At 51.5% G+C, this 15,017-nt stretch overlaps 1 protein-coding gene across 1 annotated transcript in view; it reads left to right on the top strand.

The window, feature by feature from the left end:
- Positions 1 to 15,017, top strand: part of TNS1 (tensin 1) — a 216,146-nt gene that overhangs the window by 134,368 nt on the left and 66,761 nt on the right. Inside the window, 6 exon segments of the mRNA XM_071220708.1 lie at positions 3,307 to 3,419; positions 3,823 to 3,883; positions 4,112 to 4,187; positions 4,792 to 4,921; positions 7,668 to 7,733; positions 8,844 to 8,960. Of these exon segments, the coding sequence (XP_071076809.1) occupies positions 3,307 to 3,419; positions 3,823 to 3,883; positions 4,112 to 4,187; positions 4,792 to 4,921; positions 7,668 to 7,733; positions 8,844 to 8,960 (563 nt within the window).

Raw genomic sequence — 15,017 nt, 5'->3', positions numbered from 1 at the left:
ATTGTATGAGAAGGCAGTTCCACTCTTGGTCCTAGAAGGAGGATTGCTGCAGTGTTTGGATGAGTCTATAGGAAGCTGAGATCCCTGCCCTGAGTAGGTCACACATACTCTTAATAAGAGTCACCTTTTACTGGGAAAGCTTTTAAAAACTTTATCAAGGACACTCAGCCATGTGGTCTCCACATGGAGTCCACAACAGCCCAGGCAGGAAGCAGGGCAGGGACTGATTCAGTCATTCATTTGGTAAATTTAGGTGGTCTGTGGTATTCCAAGTGCTAGAGATATCTAGTTGTATAGGACAAAGTCCTTTGCCCCTTGTGGGCTGATATTCTATTGAGAAGGGTGGACATTCCACAAGTAAATGTACAAACAAGACACTTTCAGATAGTGATTAGTTCTAGGAAAGGAGGATAGAGTTCTGCAGAAACAAGAGCTGACGGGAGGGGAACAGGGCTGTTTGAATGACCATGGGCAGGAAATGCCTCCTGGAGGAGGTGGATTTGAGCCCAAAGCTGAATAATGAGCTACCTACCATTCCACAGTCCAGGGCATCCCTGTTTACAGGAGCGAAGCCTGAGCCCAGAGGGAAGGGACATGACATGACCAGGGTCCACAGAGAGCAGTGGCAGAGCCAGAATGTATTCAGGGACCTGCCCCCTGGTTGTGTCATCCACATCCCGAGGGCCACCCCTGGATTCAGCTCTAGGACAGCGTGCTGTTTAGTTATGTCTGACCCACAGGAAGGCACAGGCAGTTTCAGGACCAGGTGGGCCTTGGGAGGCTGCAGGTGAGTGGGAGCTAGAATGGTGGAAACCCAGGCCCAGAGGGGAGAGCAGGAGAGTTGGACTCGGACCCTGCCCCCTGTGTGGCCGGAGCTGTGGGCCTGTCTCACCTGTCTGTGATGTGTTGCATTGGGCTACTCACTGGGGCTACGATGCTGAATCTCTCAGGCAAGGTCTTTTGGAGCTTATCTTCTGGTGGATGCCACCACAGAAATAAGCTGTCAAGGTCATTTCAGAGAAATGGAACATGATGGATGAGAGAGTGATGGGAATGGCCACGAGCACGAGAGGCTGATTCCAAGGGACCGGCCTCTCTGAGAAGGTTATGTGTGAGGTGAGATCTGAGAAGAGAGAAGGAAGCATCTGAGTGAAGGTCTGGATAGAGGGTCTAGGCAGAGGGGACAGCAGGTGCACAGGCCTGGAAGCCACAGTGTCCCATTGAGTTTTCTAGCCCTTTGGAACACTTCCCAGACTCTCCATACTGAGGTATCCCCAACTCACATCACTCTTACCTTGCTTGCCTCTCTAGAAATGGGCTGGCAGCACTGGGGACTGTTTCCACCATTGTAGTGGGAAGCCCTAGCAGAAATGAGTGAGTCCTCAGTCAAACCAGTGTCTTATAGTTGGCACAAGACAGCTGGTGGCCAGGCTCAGGTCAGCTGGATCAGAAACCGGATGTCTTTACATGCAGAAAATCCTGGCTAGGCTGCCAGACAGAGCAGCTGGGGATCAATGAGAGTGTTCCCAGGGAAGAAGTCTCAGGGAGGGAAGAACTATTACTCAAGTACCCACTCCTCAGTCCCTGGCTTGCCTGTTCTTGGCCACGAGTCTGGCCCTTGCCATCGAAGGACAAGGGATACAGATAGAGGAGTGTGATGCTACAGTGGCACACCGTAGCTTGCAGAGAGAGCAGGCAGAGTAGTCGTGCCTCTAAAGCTGGAAACCTGGAGAATGGGGATCAGTGCTGCCTCTCAGGAATAGGGTCATGCAGGAGTTCCACAGTGCTCAGTGTATGTGTTTACACTATCTGTGTCTGCCTTGCAGCTCATATCTGCACCCACATCTGCTTATGGGTAGGTCATTCTGTTTGTGCCCAAATGTGAAAGTGCAACTGTTGGGTTTACTGTGCATTTGCTGCCACTTTCCCGCCTTCTTGTCAGTGTCACTGGTAAGGAATGAGGCAGTTGGAGGAGAAGAGGGCAGGGCAAGAGGGAGGGAGGGGCTTGGCCTGCGGCTTTCCCATTCATTGTCACCCCACCTCCGGACTCATTGTCCCCAGCACACAGACACATCCTGTTGGCATGATCAGAAGTTCTGATAGGAACCCGCCATTCCAGGTTTCCGGTTTGAGTAATGGGGCTGGGGGCTGGGCAGGGGCCTGAATAGGAGCTGGCGTTGCCCATCAGATTATCTTGCTTGGGTTGTCCAAGATGGCCCCACCCCGGCCCAGGGACAGAGGCCCACAGGCCTGGAGGTAGGCCAAAGAGTAAAGATATAGGAGGGGACTCTTATCATGGTCATTTGGGTTCTGGTCCCACCCACCCCCAAAGCCCCTGTTGGCTCCCTCAGAGTCTCAGATGTGTTCTGATTGGTTGAGCTGATGCATCTTGCTGTCCTCTGGCCAGTCAGAGTAGAAGGAAGCACTGGCCAATGGCAGAAAGATTGGCCTCCGTTCTGGCAGATGTATTGGAGTCAGACTTCTTTCCTTCTCTCCACATTCACTCCGAGCTCTCTGTGTTCTTGCTGTGTGTCTTTGGGAGGCTAACAACCCTTTCTGGACCTAATTTTTCCTTTCTGTTTAGAAGGAGTGGGGATAGGTTAATCCTTCCATTCTTCTAGCAAGATCTTTGTTAAAAGAATTGGGAGATGTTGACCCTAGAGCTAGAAGTACTTGGTGGAAGTAAAATACCTTCCAACACCAAATGAAATGATCTAGAGAGACTTCCCTACACTTTAACATGATATAAAAAAGTGAAATCCTATATTTATTATGCTCTTACTATTCTCTGGAGTGTCATGTGGCTGGTGGGCCTGTATGGAGCTGACCCAGGGCCTGTGGGAATGAATGTCAGCTTGGTTTGGGCTCTGGGTAAGGATGTCAGAGCTGTCTGATGGTCATCAGCTTACCTTGTGTAGTAGTGAGCAGTTCAGGGATTCCTGTCAGGGCTGTGGGGGAGGAACTTTCAGTCCAGCAGGAGATTCCTGGGCTGGGAGTGAAGTAGGAATGAGATGCTCATGTTGACCACCAGGGGTCGCTGGAGAACCTCAAGATGGAGGTTTGGCTTGACCCAGCTCTAGGTGTAGTAGTGCCTGCTTGCCCTTCCTACCTGGGGGCTTCAGGCAGTAAGGGAGGTCTGTGCTGGGCAGAGACCCCAGCCACGGAGAGGCCTGGGGGTATTGGCGGGTGGTGGGGTCAGGCTAGTTGGGACCACCTAGGGTAGTGTTCTGGGGGAAAAGAGAACATGGGATGGGGCGGCCCCAGTGCTGGCCTCCTTGGCTGAAGCTGCCCCTGTCCCTGCTCCAGGTATGTGCATTACTTCAGCGGCCTGCTCTCTGGCACCATCAAAATGAACAACAAGCCCTTGTTTCTGCACCACGTGATCATGCACGGCATCCCCAACTTCGAGTCTAAAGGAGGTATGGGTTCCAGCCCTCTGGCTTCCCTCCCACTCCTGTTTTCCATCTCCTTCTCTGAAGAGGCAGCCATGGGTGGGGAAAACATAAGCTTGGATTGGAGGCTCAGCCGCCCCACTTCCTGAGCTTTCTTTAGCCCCAGTCTGCTCATTTGCAAAATGGGTTCGATACTTGCAGTGTCTGTTGACAGATGTTGGATATGGCAATGTTTTTGTCAATTTAAAACAACTTTCGAATGAAAAGCTGGTATTTCTTCCCCTTTCTCTTTCCATTGCTCCTTCCTCTTTTTCTCCTTCCTCTTCCTCCCCCCTTCCTTCCTTTCTCCCCCACTTCCTTCACTCTCTCTTCTACCCCTTCCGGCTCCCACTGTCCTGCTGTCTCAGCTAACAACACCCTTCCCTTACAGGGTGTCGGCCATTTCTCCGGATCTACCAGGCCATGCAGCCTGTTTACACATCTGGCATTTAGTAAGTATTCCACAGGAATGAGAGGCCTGGATGCCACAGCTCTGAGGCTGAGGACCAGGGTGGGTATGTGTGGGTTGGGGGGCTTTTTAAATCTCTTATAGGAGAGGGCTAAGGGGTGAAGTCAGCAAAGTTTCCCAGTAATCTGGTGGCAGAAGGGCAGAAGGGAGAAAATTCACTGCCTGCCCCTGCAGCAGCCCCTCTTTCCCTTGGCCCACTTGTTCTCCACAGCAATGTCCAAGGAGACAGCCAGACCAGCATCTGCATCACCATCGAGCCTGGGCTGCTCTTGAAGGGAGACATCTTGGTGAGCACTGCCCCTCTGCCTGTAGCCCCACCTCTTTGTTTATTTTTCTCCCTTCTCTCTTCTTGCTCTCCTGTCTCTCCCAGGCAAGACCTCATTCCTGGTGGGCCACCAGCCTTGGGGTTGTAGGCTCTCAGGTCTCTTGCAAGGCCTTCTGACTTCTGACAATCCCTGTTCACTCTCCTGCATTGCAGTCAGACATCCCTTCCACTGGGCTTACCTCTTGTTCTGGAATAGCTGGGGAAATGGCTATCAGTGGGAGCTGTTACCTCCTGGCGTCTGATTGGTGACAAGGACTCCCTCAATTCTAGATTCAGCCCTTCCTCTATCAGTCTGAATCTGCTCCTACTTTTTCCATTCCGGTCTGTATGCAGGAAATTCTTGAGAGGTAGTTTTGTGCCCATGGGATGAGACTGGCCTCCAACTCTCTGCTCTTCTAGAAGTTTCCCCAGAGAGCTCTGAGATCCCATTTGGTGTCGGTGACCTCTCTCTCACTGGATTTTGGGCGAGGCTTGGGGACCCAGTCCTGGGTCTGATAAAGAAGCTCCCTGGGACCTGATTCCCCAGCCTCGGGCCCCTGATGGGCTCCGCTCTCTTTCCCATACAGCTGAAGTGCTACCACAAGAAGTTCCGGAGCCCAGCCCGAGATGTCATCTTCCGTGTGCAGTTCCACACCTGTGCCATCCATGACCTGGGCGTTGTCTTTGGGAAGGAGGACCTTGATGAAGCCTTCAAAGGTAGGCCCATTGAGTGGAGAGGTAGACGTAGCAAGGGATCATTCTATCACAGGGTAGAAGAGCAGTTATGGGGTGGGGGGAGCATGGTAGCAGTGGAGAGGCAACTGTTTTCTGAGGGAAGAGGAGGTGGTCAGGAAAGTGTCTCCCTTTTTTCTTTTTTCTGTCCATTTGAGATTTTATTTACATTATGTTCAGGACTGGGATATATCCATATCCATCTATCCACCCATCCATTCATCTGTCCTTCCATCTGCCCACCCACCCACCCATCCAAAGTTATCTGTCTGTGCATTTATCCACTCACCCATCCGTCCATTCATCGATCCCTCCACTCACCTACCCATCTACCCACCCACCCAAATCTATGCATCCATCCACCCATCCATCAATCCACCCATCCACCCACACATCCAAATCCATCCATCCATCCATTCATCTGTCCATCTATCCATCCCCAAACGTGTGTATATGTGTTCATCTATCCAGCTGCTCGTGTGTATATGTGCCATGTGTGTGCTAGATCTTGGGGATACAAAGAGAAAGAGGTGAGCCCATAGCCTCAGGGAATTCAGTCTTGTGGGTGAACAAGACACAAAAGCATGATGCTATGAAGTGATGCCTACAGTGATAGAGACATACGTGGGTGTGATGGGTGCCCCAGGGAGCAGACCCCACCCCTGATGTAACTTCGTGTGCTATAAGCAGTATATGGGGATCTGTGTCCAGACTGGACTCAGGCAGAGAGCAGAGAGTGGGGTGGGGACTCAGAGGATGAGGGGCATGACCTCCCAGTGGAGTCTGGCTGTGCAGGAGAAGGGTATGTCCCTGCACTGGAGCCAGGAGGGCAAAAGCAGAAGATGCCACTATGATTATGGAACAGAATAAATGTTTTCAGTTGTAACAAGGAAAAACAAAAAACAGTTGACACCATAAAGGTGGGGTTGGTGAGAGATGGGAGAAAGAAAGGGTCATAAATTCCTCCTCCTACATAGAGTGAGTCAGGACACCATCAAAAATGGATAGACCAAGAAGTAGAGGCCTTCCTAGAGGAAAACATTGACAGGAAAATCTCAGACATTCCATGCAGCAACATCCTCACAGACATGTCCCCTAAAGCAAGGGACATAAAGGAAAGAATAAACAAATGGGGCCTCATCAAAATAAAAAGCTTCTGCGTGGCTAAAGAAAACAGCATTAAAATGAAAAGGGAACCAACTGTATGGGAAAACATATTTGCCAATGATACCTCAGACAAGGGCCTGATCTCCAAAATATATAAAGAACTCACACAACTGCACTCCAGGAAGACAAACAACCCAATTAAAAAATGGGCAAAGGACTTGAACAGACACTTCTCCAAGGAAGACATACAGAGGGCCCAGAGACATATGAAAAGATGCTCAGCATTACTAGCCATCAGAGAGATGCAAATTAAAACCACAATGAGGTACCATCTCACACCAGTCAGAGTGGCCAGCATAAACAAATCCACAAACAAATGTTGGAGAGGATGCGGAGAAAAGGGAACCCTAGTGCACTGTTGGTGGGAATGCAGACTGGTGAGGCCACTGTGGAAAACAGTATAGAATTTCCTCAGAAAACTAAAAATGGAACTGCCCTTTGACCCAGCAATTCCGCTGCTGGGATTATACCCTAAGAACCCTGAAACACCAATCCAAAGAACCTGTGCACCCCAATGTTCATAGCAGCACAATTTACAATAGCCAAGTACTGGAAGCAACCTAAGTGCCCATCAGCAAATGAGTGGATCCAAAAACTATGGTATGTTTACACAATGGAGTTCTACGCAGCAGAAAGAAGGAGCTTATACCCTTTGCAACAGCATGGATGGAACTGGAGAGCATTATGCTAAGTGAAATAAGCTGGACGGTGAGGGACAAATACCATATGATCTCACCTTTAACTGGAACATAAGCAATAGAAGAAAAAAGGAAACAAAATATAACCAGAGACATTGAAGTTAAGAACAATCTAACAATGGTCAGGGGGGAGTGGGGAGGGGACAGTGAGGAGAGGGGATTACAGGAACTACTATAAAGAACACATGGACAAAATCAAGGGGGAGGGTGGAGGTGGGGGAGGGAGGGGGGTTCAGCTGGGGTGGGGTGGAGGGATGGGGAGAAAAGGTACACAACTGTAATTGAATAACAATAAAAAATTAAAATAAAAAAAGGACACATGGACAAAATCAAGGGGGAGAGTGGAAGCGGGGAAGGGAGGTGGGTTCAGCTGGGGTGGGGTGGAGGGACGGGGAGAAAAGGCATACAACTGTAATTGAATAACAATAAAAATTTAAAAAAAAAGAAGTAGAGGCTTAACTACAATATTTAAAGTTTTGAAGGTAATCAGTAGAATAAATGATGATGATGATAGAAATAATAATAGCAGATTTTAGGAGAAGGGAGCTGAGAGTAGTATAAATGAGCCAAATTATTCACCTTCACAGTGATAAATCAGTGGGGATTTAAAAATACTGATATGTCTAGAAATAATGGCATAAAAACTGTGGCCGTTATTTAGAGTCTTAGAGCTAACTGCCAGTAGAACAAGAAATAGAAATGGGTAGAAATGGTTACCTCGGGTAAGTAGGACTGGGGCTGATCATAACTTAATACATAATCAATATGTGCATACGTATTACTTTAATCTTTTCTAGAAGAAAACTTTTTATGGAGTTCTTTTTTGAAACTGATTGCCCACTTTGTTTTTCCTTCTCCTTGTTCAGATGATCGGTTTCCAGAATATGGCAAGGTGGAATTTGTATTTTCTTACGGACCAGAGAAAATTCAAGGTATAAGCCAAGTTAGAATCCACTCATCATTCACTCCCTTCCCTCTATCCTGGCCTCCTCCCCTCCCCTCCTTCGCCATTCTCCCCCTGATCTTCTCTATAATTGCTACCTGTGATTGAAAGGCAGGCTTACTGTAAAAGATCTGGGTATCATAGTGGACCCCCAGCTAAACATGAACCAGTGACTTAATGTCTGGGTAACAAAAATAAAAAAGCAGACAGAGAGGCGCTGGGTTGGATAAACTGTTCTAGTCCCATTAAGTCATCACCCACGTATATTTAGAGACCAAGGACCATGGAGGATGGAGGGAGTGGCTGAGGGGACACTCAAAGGTGCTGGATAAATGATGAGTATTTCTGAGAACCGAGGTGATTCAACCTGAAGATGAGAAGACCAATTTAATAATAGCCTTTGAGCCTTTAGACGGGTTATATGTGGAGACCAGTTGTTCTCCATCTTATTTGAGGACAGAATGTGAGGACGTGAAGTTAGGTTACAGACAGAGGGACTCTGGATGGATTAAAGACAGGACTGCAGGTCAGGAAGGTGACTCGCCCCAGAGTGTCTGACTTGCATGCAGCTTGTGCTGTCTTCATTCTGGGCTTTCTCTGGATGTGCAGGAGGCCTGCTGACTCTCCTCTCAGATCCCTACCTGGAGTGGAGAGCACCTTACGTAGTTGGGGGGGAGGGGATGGCCTGGATGACCCTGTGTCCTCTCAAGGTCCAGGCTGTGAGCCCTGCTCCTCCCACATGCTCCCCGACTCCAGGGGCAGGCTCTGGTCTCTGCACTGCCCCTGGGCCACAGAAAAGAAAGAGGAAGAACTCATCCAGAGGGTCCCCCAGCTTTCCCTTGGGGGGTCTTTACTTCTCAGTGCCCTGTCCTCATTTCCCCCTATGACCTGGTATGTGCCTTTTCAAGAATGCAGGAAACCAGACCCCTAGGTTCTCCATCCAACTTAAGCCACTGGTCCCGCCCAGCCAAGGTCAGGAAAATGAGAAGTCCCTTAGAGAGCATCCTTGGGGGATCTTGTTGGCTTCCTCTGTTTTTTCAGCTGCTAGTCTCTTTTTTCTTTCTCTTCACTGTCCGCCTGCCCTTCCCCACCCTTTCAGGCATGGAACACCTGGAGAACGGGCCTAGCGTGTCGGTGGACTACAACACCTCTGACCCCCTCATCCGCTGGGATTCCTATGACAACTTCAACGGGCACCGCGAGGACGGCATGGAGGGTAGGTGGGGCCCGTGGCTTCCTGCCGCTCTCCAAACCACACAGCCCCTGGGCCTCGGATCTCTTGTTTGGCACTGACACCATGCTGGGTTCAAAAGGCAAGCAGAGGAGAAGTCCAAGGCACCTCTGAGAGCTCACAGTTCCATGGGAGACAATAAGGCAAGCGTGAATGTGTTAAATAATGAAGGCAGAGCTTAAAAAAAAACACGAACAGCCACATGAGGAGCTGCCATTGGTGCCAAATGAGTCCCACGGACAGTGAGTACTAGCTGGAGTGGCTTGGGAGGGCTCCTTAGGGGAGGTGGCCTGGAGTGGACCTTGAGGTGCCCCCTGTGATGCCAGCACAGCCTTTGTTAGGTTTTTTGTAAAGCCCGCTGCTGCACATCTGCAGGCTCGCTGCCTGAGTTCTCTGGGCTCAGAGCACTAGGAATGTGGACAGAGCATCGAGGCCCACAGGCTTTCATCGACAGCCAACGAAAATGTTTGAGAGCTGGAAACAAACAGATAGGCTCCAAAGTTTGAAAAGAAAGCTACAGAATGGAAATTAATACATGTTTAGCTGCAAAACCTAACATTATGTCAGATGGTCAACTGCAACTCGGTTCAGCTCTTGAGAGCTATATATGGGATTATATTTATTTATGTGGTTCATTTGAATATGTCAGATGGGATGCCGGGCGGGGCCTCCGAAAGCTAGCATGCCTGGAGGTCAGGAACTCTTGAGACACCCGGTCTGGGGTTTGGCCACAGGCTCGTTTCCCTGATTTGGTCCCAGGACCGCGGAATGTGGGAGCTGAGAGGACCCTCAAGACCATCGGCCCACCCTTCCATCAGTTTTCAGTTGGGGTAACTGAGACCCACTTGATTTATCCCCATAAGCTGGGACACATCCCTTCAAGGACACCAGTGCCCAGCCTCTGGGCTTCTCCTTACAACTGAAACTGGTTCTGGGGAGGGGCTGTCCTGTCCTGGGGACCCTGGGCCACGTGGCAGAGCTGTGTTAGGGAGACCAGGCACCCTCACCCAGCCTCCCACCTCCCTCTCCAAGGTTCTGGATTTGTGGACTCTACCCTGAATGTCTTTTAAGCCTTTTCTTGCGTAAAGATTCTCCCTCTGGCCTTGGAGACACCAGAAGTTAGGGCGAGATGAGAGCACATTGCTCAGTGTGCAGCATTGCAGAGTTGAAGTCTCCTCCTCATACCTACCCTTCTTCTCCCCCCGCGTGCGGACACCCCACCCCGCTCAGGCAGCCCCCCAAACAGTCCTTCCGCCTCCCCACTGCCCCAGCCCCATCCACTTGTGCTGAGTGGCTGAGGAGGAACAAAAGGCAGAGGGTGAAATGAATTAGTCCTGAGGTACTGGTGGCTGTCAGCCTAATTGTTCATCTTCTGGGGATGTTGGCATTCTTAACAAGAACACTTGGCAATTTGAAGGAATTTTCAATGTCTTTCCATCTCTCCCTGGTGTGGATTCAATGCGATGATAAATGTAAAAACATTTGGTAAACTCTAAAGTGCCAGGCAAATAAAAGGTAAAATAATTAAGGGGGAAGAAGGAGTGACTGTGGAAGACCAGAGCTTGGGACACTGTTGGCCGGCAGCGAGGGAAGGAAGTGGGGCAGAGGGAATGGTGAGGGTGGGGGGAGGAAGAAGAGGGTGAGAGGAGGCCCTGGCCTGCTGTCCTTTCTTCTGCGGTCTGCTCCTCTAGGCTGGGAATGGAGTGAGTGGGACCTTTTGGCCAGTTAAGGGTCAGGGTGTCCTGTAGGGACAGAGCAGCTCCTCTCTGGAGGCCCAGAAGCTGGCTCTATGCCTGAAGGATGAGCAGGGATGGCAGGGGAGGCCGCTGGGTGGTCACCAGGGCAGACCCCGCTAGTCCCACTGTGTGCTCCCTGCTGCTGCTGGGCTGTGCCCCCCACAGAGACAGGAAAGCAAACTGTGACCAGCCCTAGGGTGGGAACAGGAACATTGGCCCCATCCTGCTCCTCCTCCTGCCTAGGGTACTTCTGGAAGGCTCTAGATTCTGGGGCCCAGACATAAAGTGTTTTGTTCTGGCCAATTCTCCAGTCAAGAGAGAGAAGCAGAAGGCCTGTGTCTGTCTCCCTAGTTGTGGACAAGTCCCTGTGCCTCAGTTTCCCCATGTGCCAACTGGGGTAGGAGCACCTAACCCCCAAGATTCTCAGGTGCTCAGGAGATGGCTTAAGCTGGAGCCTGGGAGGGGGCGTGGCCTTTCCCTGGAGTGGATCTGGACTGGGAGAGGCTGGCTGACCCTGAGGTGGTACAGTGCAGTGGGCGAGCGTGTGTGTTTCAGAGCCCGCCTGCTGGGGTCCCAAGCCCAGCTCTCTCCTTTGTGGCTGCATGTCCATGGTCAGGCTATTTAGCCTTCCTGTGGTCCTCGTTTCCTCATGTACAAACTTGGGGAAGGAATAGTATCAGCGTCACTGGGTTATTGTAGCGATTTTCACGAGAGGCAGTTTAGTGCAGGAGTTGAGAATGTGGCCTCCGGAGCTAAACTACCTGGGTTGAAATCCTTTGATGAGATGCCATCCTCTTGCGGTCTCAGTTTACTCTGCTGCCAAGTGGGGATTCAGCGAACAACTTTTGGGGATCAGCAGTTGTGGAGAGGCTGCCTGCTGTGTTTTCTCACAAGTCCCCAACCCGCTGGTCGTTACCATGGGAGCATCTCAAGGGTCTGCAGAGGGGCCTAAGGGAGAGGACCCTTTGGCCTTGGGAGCCAGCTCTGGTTTTGCCATTGTGCAGCCGTGGAGCCAGTACTCGATAGTCACCACCTGATCTAACTAACACTCAAAGGCGCCCTGTGAAGCGGGCTCTGTCATTATGGCTAGATCGGGGACCTGGGGCACGGACGGCTGCATTTAGGCTGAAGTAATCCACCTGAGGCTGCCTAGCCGGTGAAGAGAGGATCTGGGTGTGAAAACCCAGTGCTAAGCATGGAGCAGTCGTCCTGGGTTGGCTGATGTCCCCAGGCGCCTATTCTGGGTATCTGGTCCTGTGGCAATGCCCAGGCCCTGCTGAGCTTAGGGGAGTGCCTGCTTTACCCTCTACTTTTCACCCCTGGACAGACCAGATCACCCTGGTCCTGCCTCTCACCATGAGGAAGGCTTAGATATGGTGGCCCATGCAGCGTGGCACCCTGGAGGCCATGGGGCTGGCCCAGTTCTGGTGCTAGCAGGACTTCCACGCAGGGAGCAGCCTAGATGCCTGCGCCCCTTCATGTCTCTCCCCCGCCCCCCCTGGGGGGTGAGGGGCTGCTCACTCAGGAATGCCCCTGGTGAGGGGCCAGCCTCTCCAAATAGGTAGAGTGTGTCCAAGGTGAGACGAGGCCATTTCTGGAAGCAGCCTGCCTCTCCTATTTCAGGCCTGCCAGGAGAGTGGAGAGGAGAGGCCAGGCCAGTTCCCCTGGAGCCCACCGGGTGGCTCAGAGGGGAGGGTGGGGGCACTGAGCCAGGCACCCTGGAACAGAAATCGCCTCTGGCCTGGGCCCCACCTTGCCCCTCCCTGTAGTGAGGGGCAGCTAGCACTGGGGTCAGAGCTCCTGTTCCTCTGGGAAGCCTTCCAGGTGACCCTGACTTAACCCCCAGTGCCACAACTGTTCTGTGTTTAACTTCTTCCTGGCTGCCTGCATCCCCACCCTCCCAACTCCTAATTCTGGTTTCGGGTGTGTGGCATTGTGATGCTTAGTGAATTCTTCCACTGGCCAGGCCATCCCTGACTAATAGCAGCAGCAAGATGAAGGGAGAAAGAACCATGTGGACGGGGCCTTCTGTTCTCTGTAGGCTGACCTCCCAGGCTGGGATGGCCCAGGCCAATCATAGGGCTCATCAGTGGGGATACTGAGGCTTGGGAGGGGAAGGGACCTGACAAGGGGGGAGGCAGTCCCCATGTGTGGAACTCACCTTTGCATGATCTCAGCTCTGGCTGTACCAGTGACCACACTGAAGTGCGGCAAGACGGGGGACATCACCTGTGGTTATGAGAGAGGAAGTGGAGTTGATATTTGAATCTAGGAGTCTGGCTCCTCATCCATTTCTACCTGCCTTAGAGCTCAGCTTATTCAGTACCTCCACACTCCTAAGTCAGGGGGCTCCCCAACTTCTCAAACCCTGAACTGATAGGGAGCTTGCTGCCACACAGGGTGGCCCATTTCACTCTGGACAGACCCAGGAAATAGAACCAGAAGGAAAGGGAAAAGGGAGAGACTGTGGACCGAGGCTGGGGTGAGCATGGTGCTTGGGGACCATTTTGACTCACCTGTATTTAGGCCAGAAGGAGGGGGAGTGAAGAAAAGGGAAGGATGGATGGAAGTCAACAGCAAGAGCTTTCTGAGCACAGAAGCTTCCAGACCTTGGGACAGGTGACTGAGGGACCGGGGAGTACCTGCCATCTCAGGGACCCCTTGCTTTGGGAGCAGTCCCTCTGGTGAACCTGATTGCCTGGTGTCTTAGCTTGGGCTGCCACAACTAAGTAACACAGAGTGAGTGGCTTAAACAATAGACATTAATTTTTTCACAGGCTGGAGGCCAGAAATCTGAGAGCAAGCTGTTGAAAGGCTGGCTCTTCCGGAGGCCTCTCTCCTTAGGACTAATAGTCGGCTGTCTTCTCCCTGTCTCTTCACTGGTCTGCCCATGGTGTGTCTGTGCCCTAATCACCTCTTATAAGGACACCAGCCAAACTAGATGACGGCCTACCCAAATGACCTGTTTTTAAACTTATTTACCTCTTTTAGGGCCCTATCTCCAAATATAGCCACATTCAGAGGTACTGGGGGTGAGTACTTCAACATATGAATTTTTGGGGGGCATTCAGCCCATAACACCTAGGAAGGAGTTTTCTGGGTTTCCCATCATTAGATGCCTGAATCCTTGGTCCTGAGTGGGGAAGAGAAGGTCTAGGGTAGGTGTAGGGGAGAGCGGTCTGATTCTGCACCAGCCTCCTCCTTGTGGGCTGTCTCTGTCGTTCCCCAGTCTGGTCTGGAGCCTGCCAGCTCAGCGCTCTGGCTGACACCACGTTTCACAGCCTCCAGAAGCCCCATTAGCTGTTTGGCCTGAGTTCTGAAGCCCCATGCTCAGATCTCAGCGCCCCGCGGGTGGGAGCGGGGCTGTGTTTTTGCCTATGCTGCACAGAGCTGTCTCCAAATTCCTCCGGAGTCTTCTAGGGCAAACCTTCTCGGAAGCAAGTCCCACACCAAGCCCTACGAGCTGCCTTCTGCCTCCCAGAAGCCCAAAGGTTGACCAGGCTTGGGGTGCCTCACTTCCACTCTTCCCCAACCTCTTTGGGCACTGAGTTGTGAGAGCGAGAGCTTCTCACGACTTACAGAGAGGCCTGGGGAGTAGGGGCGAGTGCTGAGTGAAGCAGCAGATGGCTCAGGGCCAAAGAAAGAGTGAAAGGAAAGCAGGACAAGTCCCCCAGCTTGGCTGAAGATGGTATGGGGGGGGCTGCTAACCACCCACTTCTGGATTTCTCCTCCTGTGTGATGCCTGTCAGCCTCGCTTTGTTTTGGTGGGCAGTCCCACCAGAGCCAGGGGCTGTGACAGGGGGCTTTGTTTTGTGCCCAAGCTTCTGAGCCCCCAGGCTTTATGAAGAGAGGCATTTCCTTCCTCAGGGGAGGGTGTCCTGCTCTGGAGGCACCCCCCCCCCCTTAAACTCTTATGCCTGTCCTGGGAAAGAGCCTTCCTGACAGCAGCCAGGGGTGCCCGGTCTGTGGGCTCGTCCAAGGATTCTCTGATTTTTTTTTTTTTTTTGAGAGGGAAAGAAGGAAGGAGAGATACCCAGCAAACCGGCAGAGACTGAGAAGGAAAGAGAAACAGGTGAGAGACATGGAGAGACAGACAGACAGACCAGACCAACATTGGCCTGGGAGGCAGGGGATTTGGGTTCTGGGCGTCCTTGTTAACTCTTTTTCTTTAGATTGTCTTCATTTCCTGTAAAATGAGGGGGGTTGGAGAAGTGATTCTTTCCATTTATTTGAGTTCAATCACTGTTTCTTTCTATGACTTCTGAGGAACTAAGATGAGCCCACCAAGCTTCCCTCTCAGACCTTC

The sequence above is a fragment of the Desmodus rotundus genome, chromosome 2 (assembly GCF_022682495.2).
Source record: "Desmodus rotundus isolate HL8 chromosome 2, HLdesRot8A.1, whole genome shotgun sequence".
NCBI classification, from domain to species: Eukaryota; Metazoa; Chordata; class Mammalia; order Chiroptera; family Phyllostomidae; genus Desmodus; species Desmodus rotundus.
Note: the sequence above shows the minus strand (reverse complement) of the source record. Positions and strands in the feature narration are given on the sequence as shown.